The sequence below is a fragment of the Anser anser genome, assembly GCF_964211835.1.
Source record: "Anser anser genome assembly, chromosome: W".
NCBI classification, from domain to species: domain Eukaryota; kingdom Metazoa; phylum Chordata; class Aves; order Anseriformes; family Anatidae; genus Anser; species Anser anser.
Window position 1 is genome coordinate 9,996,247 of NC_139731.1, and position 15,688 is coordinate 10,011,934.

The 15,688-nt window shown below is 44.7% G+C and overlaps 1 protein-coding gene across 5 annotated transcripts in view; it reads right to left on the reverse strand.

The window, feature by feature from the left end:
- Positions 1–15,688, reverse strand: part of LOC310888746 (zinc finger SWIM domain-containing protein 6) — a 219,639-nt gene that overhangs the window by 86,708 nt on the left and 117,243 nt on the right. For 4 of the 5 annotated variants that reach the window (XM_083815763.1, XM_083815760.1, XM_083815759.1 and 1 more), the window contains exon 2: positions 2,985–3,341. In XM_083815763.1, coding sequence (XP_083671889.1) covers positions 2,985–3,306 — 322 coding nt within the window. In that variant the 5' untranslated portion in view covers positions 3,307–3,341. Of the gene's footprint in view, positions 1–2,984; positions 3,342–6,598; positions 6,939–15,688 lie in introns of those variants that run through there. The other variant, XM_083815762.1, reaches the window with a different exon arrangement.

A 15,688-nucleotide genomic window follows, 5' to 3' on the forward strand; every position in this document is an offset into this window, starting at 1 on the left:
TTTGATACTGGGTGAGAATAGCCCATGAGTTGAATTGTAGTATGTTAATTATTATATAATACTGTATGTCATCACTACCATGATTGCTATATACCATAGATGAAAATGGTGATTAATTAGAATGTATTGGAAAGAGTGTAACTTGAGCATGACATAAATGGTATGGAATAAGGGGTGGATATCTGTCCTGGTTTCAGTTAGGACAGAGTTAATTTTCCTCCTAGTAGCTGGTAAGGTGCTATGTTTTAGATTAGGATGAGAAGAGTGCTGATAACATGCTGATGTTTTAATTGTTGCAGAGCAGTGCTTACACCAAGCCAAGGACTTTTCAGCTTCTCGTTCTGTCCTGCCAGCGAGCAGGCTAGGGGTGCAGCAGGAGCTGGGAGGGGACAGACCTAGGACAGCTGACCCAAAATGGCCAAAGGGGTATTCCATACCATGTGACGTCATGCTGAACAATATATAGGGGTGGCTGACCGGGGTGGGGGGGCCGGCTGCTCGGGGATAGGCTGGGCATCGGTCAGCGGGTGGTGCGCAATTGCGTTGTGCATCACTTGTTTCGTACACATTATTATTAGTAGTACTATTATCATCATTATTATTATTATTTTCCTGTCTTAATAAACTGTCTTTATCTCAGCTCACGGGCTTCACTTTCCTGTTTCTCTCCCCCATCCCAGAGAGGGAGGGGGGAGGGTGAACGAACGGCTGTGTGGTGTTTAGCTGCCAACCGGGTTAAACCACAACATGGCCACACTCCTTTTTATGCACGCCAGGATCCCATTGGCTTTCTTGGCCAGCAGGGCACACTGCTGGCTCGTGGTCAACCTGTCGTCTACCAGGACCCCCAGGTCCTTCTCTGCAGAGCTCCTCTCCGGCAGGTCATCCCCCAGCCTGTACTGATACATGAGGGTGTTCCTTCCCAGGTGCAGGACTCTACGCTTGCTGTTGTTAAACCTCATTTGGCTTCTTCCTGCCCAGCTCTCCAGCCTGTCCAGGTCTTGCTGAATGGCAGCACAGCCTTCTGGCATGTCGGCCACTCCTCCCAGCTTTGTGTCATCGGCGTACTTGCTGAGGGTGGACACTAGTCCCTCATCAAGGTTGTCGATGAAGATGTTGAACAAGACCAGACCCAGCACCAACCCCTGGGGAACACCGCTAGTCACCGGTCTCCAGCCGATCACCACCCTCTGAGCTCGGCCAGCCAGCCAGTTCTCAACCCACCTTACTGTCCACTGGTCTATCCCACAAAATTGATGAAAATAGGCTAAGAATATACAATATTGTAAACTACTCAGGAGCAGGTCAACAGTGAAATTTTATTAAAATAACAGAATGTAGTCTTTAAGGCGTGAGCTGTTTTTTAATCTGTAGCTGAAACCATGCCAAATTACCAACTCAGCCTTACTGAATTTTCTGAACTGCACTTTATAAAAGTCTTTTGAATTGATGTATACAAATGAACTGTAGATCATTTCAGTACAAATTTAATAAATGTAATTCCATGGCAGCATTAGGGAGAAGAAGATATGGAAAAAAGCAATTACAAATAAAAAGCATATCTTACTGAGTACTGTGCAAAGATTGAATGGTCCCAGCTAGAAACCAAGCTTGCTGTATACTGATTCACAATGTAACAGTAATTGATTTTATAAGCTTAGCATACTCAGAACTATTCTAAACAATAATTATATAAAACCCAAAGATCATAAAATTAATGATTCAAAAATATTATTATGTCTTTGATTTCCCCAAATGATTCAAAGTTCATACATAAATCACTTCATCAGGTCCTTAATTTCAGAACTCTTGGGTGGAATATAATAACTGTTAAACAGTATACAGCATCAAAGAAAAACACCAACTGCTGTGAAACAGCCAGTGCTAAATAACAGAAAAGGTAAAACCAGGACATTCTATGGTAAGATGGTGAAGAAAGTTAATAAACTCTCAAATAAATTTAACTTCTAAAAATTTTTTCCCTTCCATCTGCACAGCAAAACGCATTAACTTATTTGCTGACAATATCTAACCTCTCCTGCTAAAATCCTGGTCTCACAAACATTATATAGCAATAAGTTTCAAAGTCTACTTTCACATGGCAGATAAAAACTTATCAGTCTAGACTTGCACGCAGTGTTTTCATTGTGTCCCCTTATTTTTATGTTCCATGTTTCAAAACAAAAACTCATGATTTATTTTCTATATAACAAGTTCTATTTTAATGTTTAATGTAAGTACAAAAGCCTTTCCTAAAATATGGTTTTCAAACTATTTTTTCATGTTGTTTAGCTGCTATCAATGCTTCATTTCATTTTACATTGTACTGCTTATTTACATCTGCTTGGGTTTCTGATATTTCTTTAATTTTGACTCACTTTGTTGTTACTTCCTTCACAAATCCTTCACAAATCCAGATCACCAAACAATTCTAATATGTATTATAAAAACTGGAGCACTTCACATTTATCCTTCTTGAAAGGAAAACTGCCTGCTATTTACCTCCATTCCTCTCTTTCAGCCAGGTTCTCAATTAAATTTTGCTAGTTTAAGCAGGGCCGTATGAAAAATTATATTTTAAAAAGAGAAAATCTATCTTATTAAATGTTAAACAGTTCCCTTTTCACTTTTAAAGAGCACCGTATTCTGTTGTTCAGCCCTACTCTACCATTTCCCACTTAAAAAAAAGTCACTTCAATTAAATACACTATGTGTGTGAAGTAGATCAGGACATGTATTAACAGCATTAGAGACATCAAGCTCATTGCTTATGAATTCTTCTCTTTCCCAAGAAATTTTATTTTCTAAACATCTTAAAGTGAAGTTTTAGTAACAGAATTCTCTTTCGTAAACATCATAGAATCACAGAATAACTCAGGTTGGAAGGGACCTCAGGAGGTCATGCTCCTGAATGCCACAAAAAAAAATACAACTCAAAACCAAGGAGGGAATGAGGCAAAAGGAAGAACAAGCATCAAACTTACCATGGACTTGATTGATTTCTGAATTCTGAGAAAGAATTTCATCTGCTAATTTTTGAGCAGTTGGCAAAACTTCTGTGTGGTGCACTGTGATCAAATACTGTACAAATTTTTGTAGTTGGTCTCTGTTCATTTGAAAGAGTGTCTCTGAAATGGGAAGATGCAGTTTGACTTGATCTGGCTTGCGGATCCGGTATAAAGAGAGTGCCACAACGTGGGCACAATAAAATATATCCTTGTTTCCACAGCTACAGGTCACTGAGGTAATCTTGCAACGATCAAAGCTGATAGCTACATTGCAAGCAGTTTCTGGCTCCGATTGCATTGCAGGCTCTGTCACTGTGCCACTCAAGTGGAAACCTGTGCGGGAAAAGAAAGAAAGCTTATGTTATTAAGAAAAATACTATAATCTCATTATTAATTACCTTTAGTTACAAAAGAAAAAAGAAAATCATTTCTGAGAAATGATGCATCTTGAAGAACTTGGCTTTAATTACAAATATGACAAACCCTTTCATATGTACATACCCTTTTCATCTCCGACAAAATCTAAGGCAGGTAAAAAGCCAGTTTACAACCCTTCTTTGCCATTCCATTACAACATTTATAAAAGATTGATAGTAAGGAAAACATTTATTTGGTAACTCCTAGCTGCAGAAGCAGAGTTGCATCCAGTTAAGACCAATGTGAAACTCCCAGTAGCTCAGCAAGTTGGCAGCAGTTTTCCAAACCCTACACTAAGGAGATTGCACCTACCAGCAAATTTAACTACTCTGTCAATAGGCAAGAGGGATGTAGTGCACTCTAATGGCATGAACCCCAGTCCTAATCTCCACTCTGACACTGATTCATTTACACACATCACTTAACCTCTTTGCTTTCACCTCTCCCACCACTACGGTGATGCTAAAGCTCACTTTCACACAAGTGATACGGTTAGACAGCTATGGTTGCAGAGCTTTTTGGAGATGGAAACTGCTGCAGTTACCAATACACAGGAAGTCGGAGTTATAGTACTGAATGAGATGTGCAAGCACCATTTCAGAAATCTGCATTATGAGTCAGTTTTCCATTCAGCATGATAAAGCACAAGGCAAAAGAGCAGTGTCTTCATATAATGTAAGAAGGTATGGTACGTGACAAGAAAAATGTTCACTTCAGCAAGGACACCACTGCTCGACAAAGAACCCTGCTGAACAAAGGTCTTGAACACTGTCCTCTGAAGATCAGACCCAAACATGAAGACCCAGGTCTTGCTTTCAATACTTCCTCGATGAATAGCAGAATTTGGGTTTTCTTTTTTTTCCTTTCTTTTTTTCTTTTATTTTACCTAAGCATGACATTCATCTTGTCTCAAGCATTAATTCAGAGGCATAGATACAGAGAAAAACAATGACATTTCATATGCCAGATCAAGATCAGTATTAAACTTGAACAGACAGTGCATATAAAATCTGGAATAAACACTACAAGCAAGGTGTTATACATTAACTATTTATAATGGAAATCATATAAAACCACACCACCTAAACTCCAAAACTGATTTAGTATTGTGAAACAGAAGAAAGTGTGTTGCAGGAAGCAGTATTACATGAAAATTAGGTGGAAAAAATATATACATTGCTCTAGTCCAAATCTCCAACTGTTTCTAAAAAGCTCTTCAAGTTACAGGAAACGAAAAAGAAAATCTTTATTTTTTCCATCAGTTTACGCTGTACGTTTCAGAGCAGATTGTGCAGTGAGCATCACTGTTTGGATTACATTCAGTTGCAGTACTCTGATACTCTACCCTGAAGAAGGTCAATCTGCACACACTAACCTAGACTTTGCATGAAGATGTTTACCAGTTAAAGCGGTTAAAGTTTAAACCGAAGAGCCAGTAAGCTGTAAAGTCCACAAAGAGGAAGGGGAGGGAGGTTGAACAAGATCAAGCATTTGGTGTTGTTGCTCTTGGCTCCACTCAACACTTGCACAGAGAAGGGGAGTGGAGTTGCCCCTCATAACATGAGCTCCTTCCTCTGCCTTTCACTTTTGTTTTTAAGTACTCATGACATGCTCCTATAAGTGCCCCCTCTCAAGGAAGGAAAAAAAATAAGTTAAAGTTAAAACTTAGCCAGTTCTGTTTATTTGTTTATTTCAGGTTAATTCCCAGCATATGAAAGTTGGATTACTGGTCTCAAAGAAATTGTATGGGATATTTTTCTTTTTAATATCAGTTTCCTACAAAGCATACATAAAACTATTTCTCATCTGTGAGCTGAGGAAAACCCTAACACTTCAACACTGAAAGGGCTTGATCCCATTTCTTCCTACTTTTAATAAGTAACTGAACTATTAATTCCAACAGAAAATCTCTCCTATGGGTCTTTTCTTTGAAAGCAATTAAAAAAAAAAAGCCCAACCAGCTACTCCAACAATACTATCACTTGTAATTTTTCAGCATGTAATTCAAGTATTGAAAAGGTTAAAATCCTCCTGGAATGATGAATGCCTCCAGACAGAGTTAGCAGAAGAACTATCTCTAAGTCCCTACTCATATTCAGATGAAAACTCATCTCCCTGCTCTTCCTACAAAGAGATTTTTTGAGAATTCTTGTTATTAGCAGCAACATTTTGTCCTGGTTTCAGTTAGGATAGGGTTAATTTTCATCCTAGTAGCTGGTAGGGTGCTATGTTTTGGATTAGGATGAGAAGAGCGCTGATAACATGCTGATGTTTTAATTGTTGCAGAGCAGTGCTTACACCAGGCCAAGGACTTTTCAGCTTCTCGCTCTGTCCTGCCAACGAGCAGGCTAGGGGTGCAGCAGGAGCCGGGAGGGGACAGACCCAGGACAGCTGACCCAAAATGGCCAAAGGGGTATTCCATACCATCTGACGTCATGCTGAACAATATATAGGGGTGGCTGGCCGGGGTGGGGGGCCGGGCTGCTCGGGGATAGGCTAGGCATCGGTCAGCGGGTGGGGAGCAATTGCATTGTGCATCACTTGTTTCTTACACATTATTATTATTAATACTATTATCATTATCACTATTATTATTATTGTTATTATTATTTTCCTGTCTTAATAAACTGTCTTTATCTCAACTCACAGGCTTCACTTTCCCGTTTCTCTCCCCCATCCCAGAGAGGGAGGGGGGAGGGGGGGAGGGTGAGAAAACGGCTGTGTGGTGTTTAGCTGCCAACCGGGTTAAACCACAACACATTTATATACACAGATCCTGGTCTAAACAATGACAGCACTAACACAGCCAAGTTGCCTAACCTACCCTTCTTATATTACAAAGGATTTAAACAAAGATCAACTGCCCTCACAGCCCAAAATGTAGCAGCTCTGCATTAACTGTGTTGCAGTGCCTGGGAATTACTAAGCATGATTTTCCTCTTCTTTTTCTGTTTGTGTATTTAAAGAAATAAATTGTTGTTAGTAAATATAACCTGTAAAAAGGTTTCAACATGCCACAGAAGGCAGTTCAGGAAATTTCAACTCAGAAGCCCTGGTAGGACTGTTGTGATTGAACACGAAGGGCTATTCCCCTCCCCTTCATCTTTTTTAACATAACCATCTAATCATCTCCAAAGTATCAAAAGTTTGTAGCAGGTAGAAAATTGACTCACTGTGCTTTGCTAAAAAGCTTTCGTCAGCAGTAATTTACAGGCTGCCAAGAGATGTTAGGTGCTCCTTGATGAAGGCAAAGGGACTGGACCTGCGCTGGGATTGGGAGGTACTGACAGTTCATTAATGGATCCAAAGCAGCAGAAAATCTCTTCTGCTAAAGGCTGTAAGCCCTCACTCCAAATAGGTATTCCCCTTCAAAAAGAAAATTCCTCTTTTAATTGAAATTACAAACCTTTGCTGAAAATATTTACCCATTCAAAAACCAACCAACCAAAAAAAAAACCACCAAGAACTCTAGTATTTCACCTTGAAAATAGTTTGTTCATTATTATCTAAAGACAACAAAAGAGTTGCAAGCAGAAGAGTGCTTGTTCGCTACAGAGGCTATTTATAGAGCATGCATGTTTCACCTTTTGCCTTCAGATGCTGCAGTTCAAAAAGGTTTCAATGTTTTCAAAACAGCACATGACTAGTAATTCAAACTCTGCTGACATTTTCAATATGCAGAGGCTTTGCTTTCTGTAAAAAATACATTCAGAAAACCAGTGAGAGCATTAAGACAACATATCAAATTAAGTTCTTTTGCAAAGGAATTTTGCTTCTGTTGAACACTCACCACAAAGATGATTTAACAGACAAAAAAAAAAGTGTTTTCAGCTGCCATACTCTTGGAAGGGGACTGTGCCAAAGTGCAATCAGAAGGAAAACATTAAGAAATCACTGAATTGTACAAAGTAATTTCTGCCAAAATCTGTTTGACAGTGTCCTATCCAAGTTGTACCAGGGGAGGTTCAGGTTGAAAATAAGGATAAATTTCTTCTCAGAAAGAGTGGTTAGGCATTGGAATGGGTTGCCCAGGGAAGTGGTGGAGCCACCGTCCCTGGGGGTGTTTAAAGACAGGTTGGAACTGGTGCTTCGGGACATGGTTCAGTGGGTGACATTGGTAGTAGGGTGACGGTTGGACCAGATGATCTTGGAGGTCTTTTCCAACCTTAATGATTCTATGATTCTAATTGAATATAGGGGTAATGGATCAATATTAAGGAACACTTAACTTGAGGCAATTCCCTCTTGTTTTATCGCTAGTTATTTGTGAGAAGAGGCCAAAATCCAGCTCCCCACAACTTCCTTTCAGGTAGTTGTAGAGAGCAATAAGGTCTCCCCTGAGCCTCCTCTCCTCCAGACTAACCAACCCCAATTCCCTCAGCTGCTCCGCATAGGACTTGTGTTCCAGACCCTTCACCAGCTTCATAGCCCTTCTCTGGATACGTTCCAGGGCCTCGACGTCCTTCATGTACTGAGGGGCCCAAAAGTGAACACAGTACTCGAAGTGGGGCTTCACCAGAGCAGAATACAGGGGGACAATCACCTCCCTGGTCCTGTTGGCTACGCTATTCTTGATACAAGCCAGGATGCCGTTGGCCTTCTTGGCCACCTGGGCACACTGCCGGCTCATGTTCAGGCGAGCATTGACCAACACACCCAGATCCTTTTCCTCTGCACAGCTTTCCAGCCACTCTGCCCCAAGCATGTAGCGTTGCATGGGGTTGTTGTGACCAAAGTGCAGGACCCGGCACTTAGCCATGTTGAACCTCATCCCATTGGCCTCTGCCCATCTATCCAACATGTCCAGGTCCCTCTGCAGGGCTTTCCCACCCTCCGGCAGATCGACACTTCCCCTCAACTTGGCATCATCTGCAAACTTACTGAGGGTGTGTGCTGGGTCTGGCTGGGATGGAGTTAACTTTCCCTGAAGCAGCCCATACAATGGTTCTGACAGCCGTCCTGGTCCTGCTGAAACAAAATCCCTACACACTGTGGGAGAAGCTAAATCCCTGTAGTGCATGTAGGGAAGTGGATGGGGAAGGCGGTGTGGGTTGCTCCTGCCATGGGAAAAGGCAAACCCACTCATGGGATTGTCTTCGCCCAAGGACCAGGGTACACCTGGTGGGTAGTGCAAAAGGATGGGGATAGAAGTAGAATTGATTAAAATATTTACAACTAACACACTTGCTAGTCACAATGTTCGGCTTGCTGTTAATATTTTTCTGTGTGACTATATCATATGTAATCCGTTCTCTATTCTCTATTATACTCTCTTTTCTCCTCTATATCCAACCAGAGAACGTGCTAAAATCTGTGTTTGGTTTCTTTATTACACTGTGCTGTAACACACTGGCCTTCAGTTTAGTCTGGTACTCAGGCCCTGCACTGTTACCATTCTGGTCTCCTGGAGATTATCTTTTTGGAAATATTAAGATATACACTGCCTTCTTTTTCTCCTCTAGAAGTCAATTTGTGAATAATATCGGGAATGGTACCTTCTTCTTCTCTCCCTGTGGGCTAATCACAGCAGCCTTCGAGTATCTTGAATACCCTTGGTCAACTGTCATCCTCCTATTACTAGTCCTGCAAACTGTGTTTCTTTTTCTCCCTAAGGTCAAACAATTCATTAAGAATATCATCCAAGAACCTGCCCCGAGACAAAGTAGTTGTGGGTGGCAAGGTGTGTGTGAGGATATGGGCAGGTACCTGTCACAGTTGTCTCCGCCAATGGTTTTTCACTTCATCCCTGAACAAGTGTGAAATCCAAAAAAACTTGGTAGAATGTCTGAAAGACATATGCCCTGACCCTGGCAATACCAGAGAACTCCACCAGCTTGCTGCACTCTGCTGGGGTCCGGCTCACGCCTATCAGATGGTAATTAACACTGCCCAGCACCCTCAAGGGGATGGGGAAGTCTTTGAATTTGATGACCAGATAACACACACCGTGACCATCCCAGAGGACCAACCATCCATGGTATCAGTCGCCCCCATAGTCAAGACATAACAATGGAAACGCAAGTCTGCTCGTTTAGTAAGGGAAGAAGCTCCTCCTAAGGAGGAGGGAGAAGAGAAAAAGGCAGGCAGCTCTAAAGCAGCGTCATCACAACGACATCAGGGAGAAGAGATGGAAATCATAATGGAATCAGAAACCACTCGATCCCTATCCCTGAGTGAGTTGCGAGAAATACGAAAGGATTTCAGTCGTCCTCCAGGTGAGCACATCCTCACGTGGCTGCTTCGATGCTGGGACACTGGGGCCAACAGCCAACAACTAGAAGGCAATGAAGCCAAGCAGCTGGGATCCCTCTATAGAGAAAGGATCATTGACAAAGTAATTGGGAGAGGGACACAGGTTCTCAGCCTCTGGAGGCGACTCCTGGCAGCTGTGAAAGAAAGGTATCCCCACAAGGAAGATATTGTATATCAAGTAGGCAAGTGGACCACCATGGAGAAAGGTCTGCAGCAACTGAGGTAATTAGCTGTGCTGGAGATGATTTATAGTAATTTGAACCATGAACAGACGCCTAAAGACCCTGATGAAGTCCAGTACACAACATCCATGTGGCAGAAGTTTGTATTGGCTGCACCCCTATCACATGCCAGCACGCTGGCAGCAATAAACTGGGATGAGGGGATGGGGCCAACAGTGGATGCTGTGTCCAACCACCTTCAGAAATATGAAGAAAATCTCTCTGCCCCAGTACGGGCCTGCATCTCAGCCGTGGAGAGACTGTCCCAACGGTTAGAAGAATACATAACTTCCTCCTCACCTAGATGGAGGAATCTTTCAGCCATTAAGTGCCAGCATTCTCCGGCTCAAGCAAGGGAGTATACAGGATGCACACCACGAGGCACCTTGTGGATTTATTTGCGCAACCACGGAGAAGATATGAGGAAGTGGGACAGTGAACCAAGCTCGGCCCTAGCTGCTCGGGTACGTGAACTGCGGAAAGATACAGCAGCAAGAAAAGGGGCCCCTAGGAAGGTTGCTGCCCCATTTTCCGCTGGGCAGTCCCCCAGATTTCACAGAATCACAGAACCACAGAATTGAAGGGGTTGGAAGGGACCTCGAAAGATCGTCGGGCCCAATCCCCCTGCCAAAAGCAGGTTCCTTAGAACAGGCTGCCCAGGTAGGCGTCCAGATGGGACGCACGCCAGGATCCCATTGGCCCTCTTGGCCACCAGGGCACACTGCTAGCTCATGGTCAACCTGTCGTCCACCAGGACCCCCAGGTCCTTCTCCGCAGAGCTCCTCTCCAGCAGGTCGTCCCCCAGCCTGTACTGATACATGCGGTTGTTCCTTCCCAGGTGCAGGACTCTACACTTGCTCTTGTTAAACCTCATTTGGTTTCTTCCTGCCCATCTCTCTAACCGGCCCAGGTCTCGCTGAATGGCAGCACAGCCTTCTGGCATGTCGGCCACTCCTCCCAGCTTTGTGTCATCGGCGTACTTGCTGAGGGCAGACACTATTCCCTCATCAAGGTCTTTGATGAAGATGTTGAACAAGACCGGACCCAGCACCGACCCCTGGGGAACACCGCTAGTCACAGGTCTCCAGCCAGACTCTGCGCCACTGATCACCACCCTCTGAGCTCGGCCAGTCAGCCAGGTCTCAACCCACCTAACTGTCCACTCCTCTATCCCACACTTTCTCAGCTTTGCTATCAGGATGTCATGGGAGACAGTATCAAAAGCCTTGCTAAAGTCAAGGTAGATGACATCCACTGCTCTCCACCCATCTACCCAGCTGGTGATGTCATCATAGAAGGCAACGAGGTTGGTCGAGCACGACTTCCCCTTGGTGAATACATGCTGACTACTCCTCATAACATTCTTCTCTTCCAATTGCTTGGAGATGACATCCAGAACGAGCTGTTCCAACAGCTTTCAAGGGACAGAGGTGAGACTGACTGGCCTGTAGTTTCCTGGATCATCCATCTTGCCCTTCTTGAAGACCGGACTGACATTGGCTATCCTCCAATCTTCAGGCACCTCTCCTGTTCTCCAGGACCTTTCAAAGATGATAGAGAGCGGTTCGGCGATAACCTCTGCCAACTCCCTTAGCACACGTGGATGCATCCCATTGGGACCCATGGATTTGTGTGTGTTGAGCCAACTCAGACGCTCCCGAACCACTCTCTCGTCAACCAGATTTACTGGACTGTGTGGATCCAATGGCCTGGCACAACGGAACCGCAGAAATATAAAGCTCTAGTGGACACAGGCGCACAGTGTACCCTAATGCCATCAGGCCACCAAGGGGCAGAACTCATCTGTATCTCTGGAGTGACAGGGGGATCCCAACAATTAACTGTATTGGAGGCTGAAGTGAGTCTAACTGGGAAGGAGTGGCAAAAGCATCCCATTGTGACTGGCCCAGAGGTTCCGTGCATCCTTGGCATAGACTACCTCAAGAGTATATTTCAAGGACCCAAAAGGGTACCGGTGGGCTTTTGGCATAGCTGCCTTGAGTACAGAGAAGTTTAAGCAGCTGTCTACCCTGCCTGGTCTCTCAGAGGACGCTTCTTCTGTAGGATTGCTGAGGATTGAAGAACAGCAAGTGCCAATTGCGACTACAACTGTGCACCGGCAGCAATATCGCACCAACCGAGACTCCCTGAACCCCATCCATGAATAGGTTCATCGGCTGGAGAGTCAAGGAGTGATCAGCAAGACTCATTCACCTTTTAATAGTCCCATATGGCCAGTGCGAAAGTCTAATGGTGAGTGGAGACTAACAGTGGACTATCGGGGCCTGAACGAAGTCACGCCACCACTGAGTGCTGCAGTGCCGGACATGCTAGAACTCCAGTATGAACTGGAATCAAAGGCAGCCAAGTGGTATGCCACAATTGATATCGCTAATGCATTTTTCTCCATCCCTCTGGCAGCAGCATGCAGGCCACAGTTTGCTTTCACTTGGAGGGGAGTCCAATACACCTGGAATCGACTGCCCCAGGGGTAGAAACACAGCCCTACCATTTTCCGTGGACTGATCCAGACAACACTGGAGCAGGGGGAAGCTCCTGAACACCTGCAGTACATCGATGACATCATCGTGTGGGGTAACACAGCAGAAGACGTTTTTGAGAAAGGGAAGAAAATAATCCAAATTCTCCTGAAAGCTGGTTTTGCCATTAAACAGAGTAAGGTCAAGGGACCCGCACAGGAAATCCAGTTCTTGGGGGTAAAATGGTAGGATGGACATCGCCACGTTCCAATGGATGTAATCAACAAAATAACGGCTATGTCTCCGCCAACTAGCAAAAAAGAAATGCAAGCTTTCCTAGGCCTTGTGGGATTTTGGAGAATGCATGTTCCAGGCTATAGTCAGCTTGTGAACCCTATATATCGAGTGACTCAAAAGAGAAATTATTTCGAGTGGGGCCCCGAGCAACAATAGGCCTTTGAACAAATCAAACAAGAAATAGCTCGTGCAGTAGCCCTTGGGCCTGTCCTTACCAGACCAGCTGCGCATAGCATACTTTACACTGTAGCCGGGGAGCATGCTGGCCTCACCTGGAGCCTCTGGCAGAAGACCCAGGAGAAACTCAAGGTCGACCTCTGGGTTTCTGGAGCCGGGGCTATAGAGGATCAGAAGCCAATTACACTCCAACTGAAGAGGAGTTATTAACAGCATATGAGGGTGTTCGAGCTGCTTCAGAAATTGTTGGTATAGAAGCACAGCTCCTCTTGGCCCCACAGCTACCTGTGTTACATCGGATGTTCAAAGGGAAATTCCCCACTATACACCATGCAACCGACGCTAGGTGGAGTAAGTGGGTAGCGTTGTGAGAAACAAAGTTGTGTTTCTGCAGTAGAGAATTACTTTTCTGTATTCCAAGGTAGCTGTGTAGTCATAATAAGGAGAAATGCTAAGTAGATAAGTGGACAGTAGAAGGCCTCGCTGTTCCAAAATAAGGTGGAAGCTTGAGAAAAACAGGATGAGCAGTGTGAGAACAGTAAAACAAAGATCACAAGTTCTCAAAACATAAGAAAGGAGAAATTAAAGGGTTGAAAAAAAGAAAAACTGTACCTATATGGTATAGAGGAGCGTCGAGTAGCTTGTGAACCTGTAGTACTCAGCCAATGAGGAAACAGGGGAGGTGATCAGGCGTCAGGTAATAGGGAATAAAAGGTTATGATTTGTTTACTATAATGCGCTCCTGATTGACAGGACGCCCGCCATTGCAATCCCAAATAAAATAGCTTCACAGAAGATCCTGTCTGAAGAAAATTATTTGAGATGTTTCTCACAATTTGGGGGCTCGTCCGGGATCTTGTCGCCTGCCAAAGATTTCTTGCCACCACAGACAGGAAGGTGCACCCTGTTGATTTCAGCGGTCCCATCGGGGGTGGTGGGTTGTCTCGGTACGGCTGGCAAAGGACCGAGACTGTTAATTTGAAGACAGGCTCTGCGAAGCTCTGGGGAGAAGGGAGGCCAGCACTGACATACACAGACACAGCCCACATATAGTTCAGCCCAGATCGGGAACAGGCACGGGGATTACTGCTGATAACCCGGACCAGGAAGCCGTGCACGGACCGAGGTAAGGGAAACTTTACCGTATCTTGCCTCGGGTTGGGTTTAGCGAGACTCTTGTGTGGAGTGTGAATGAGATGCACTTATAGTGCGAAGCGAGTGTGGAGTCCCGATCCACGAGGTTCTGTAGTCCTGCGAGGGGATGAACGAAGTCCCCTCGGCTGGAGAGGGACGAAGCGAAAGAGAGACGAGCGAAAGAGAGTCTCGGGGGTTTGGGCCCTTAGGTGTACGGTACCCCGAGCACGGTGAAGTGAGGTGCTCGGCAGTACACCCCACCTCTGTCCTAATCCTAGGTGAAGGCGTGTGGTACCCTGTGGGTGGTAAAGTCCACAGCAGCACGTCAGGAAGAGCTGGGGATTAAGGGCTCCAAGAGTCAGCAGGGTGGGGGTGGAGACCCCGGGATTGTACCTAAAGATAGCCCTTTGGAGAGAATGATAAGGATTTGGAAAAACAACCCAAAAACTAGGGAAAAATACTAAAATATATATATAATTAAAAATGGTTTGATATTGTGTAATTGTCTGGCCTAAAAAGCTAATAAAAGGAACTTCCGTATTTTGGCTAAAATATGGGTCTGATGAAAATTCAGGCTTTGAAATTTATATGTAAACAATAAGGTTCCATTTTCGGAGGAGGAATCAAGTTATGCTCCCTATAATCCTAATATTGCACCTGAGGCAGCGGCAGGTGCTCCAGGAGGGGAGACAGGGACTGCAGTTGACGCTGTCCCTGGAGAAGTCGTGCCGGGGAGTGCGGAGCAGCTGGAGTGGAGGCAGGGGGGGTCCCAGTGGGACCTCAGGGCTGTGCAGGGCCAACACGAGGCCGGTGCCACTCCCCCCTTACCAGCAGAGAGGTTGGGAGTTTTAAGAAGGAAATGAAGTCTTTAATTGAGGGCCTAGCAGAACAGTCAAATCCGTTTCTAAGGACTATTTTGTATTCCGGGGGGGGGGGGAATGTCAATCCTGAGTATGTTATTCAATTCACTGGAGAAGAATGTTTAGGAGGGGAATGATTCGGCAGGCAGCTATGCAAGAATGGGAAAGAACTAACAGCCTCCCCCCCCAGACTGAGAGTAATTCCGACAGAGCAGAAATATCTGCTTATCTAACAGTGATAATAGGCATACTTTTACAACCAGGTTCTCTATCCAGGCAGCAATATCTTTCCACAGTGTGGCAGCCCAGATGGGTTTGCCTCTGTGCTGCCAGGTGCTCTGCTTCCATTGCTGTAATCACCCTCATAGGGCATTTGCCGACATCCATGAGTCAGTATAGCGATAGAGCACTGTCAACTTTTCACTTTTTTCATGAGTTATCTCCCCGTCCTTGTTTCAGCCCTTGAGCCCTTTACATCGTATTTTCTCGCCCTTTCCCTTTTGGGATGGGGAGTGAGAGAGTGACTGTGGTGGAGCTCAGCTGCCCAGCTGAGTAAAACCACCACACCTATTCAAGCCCGTTGTGTAATCAGTGTGATCCACTTACTCCACGTAGCATCAGTTGTATGATGTTTAGAGGGGACAGATTTGGTAGGGCTGTTTTTCCAGCCCTGGAGCAGTTGATTCCAGGTGTCCTGGACATCCCTCCAAGTGAAAGCAAACTGTAACCTGCACACTGCTGCCAAAGGGATGGTGAAAAACAAATAAGCAATATCAGTTGTGTCATACTACTTGGCTGCCTTTGACTTCAGTTCATACTGAAGTTCTAAAATGTCCAGCATG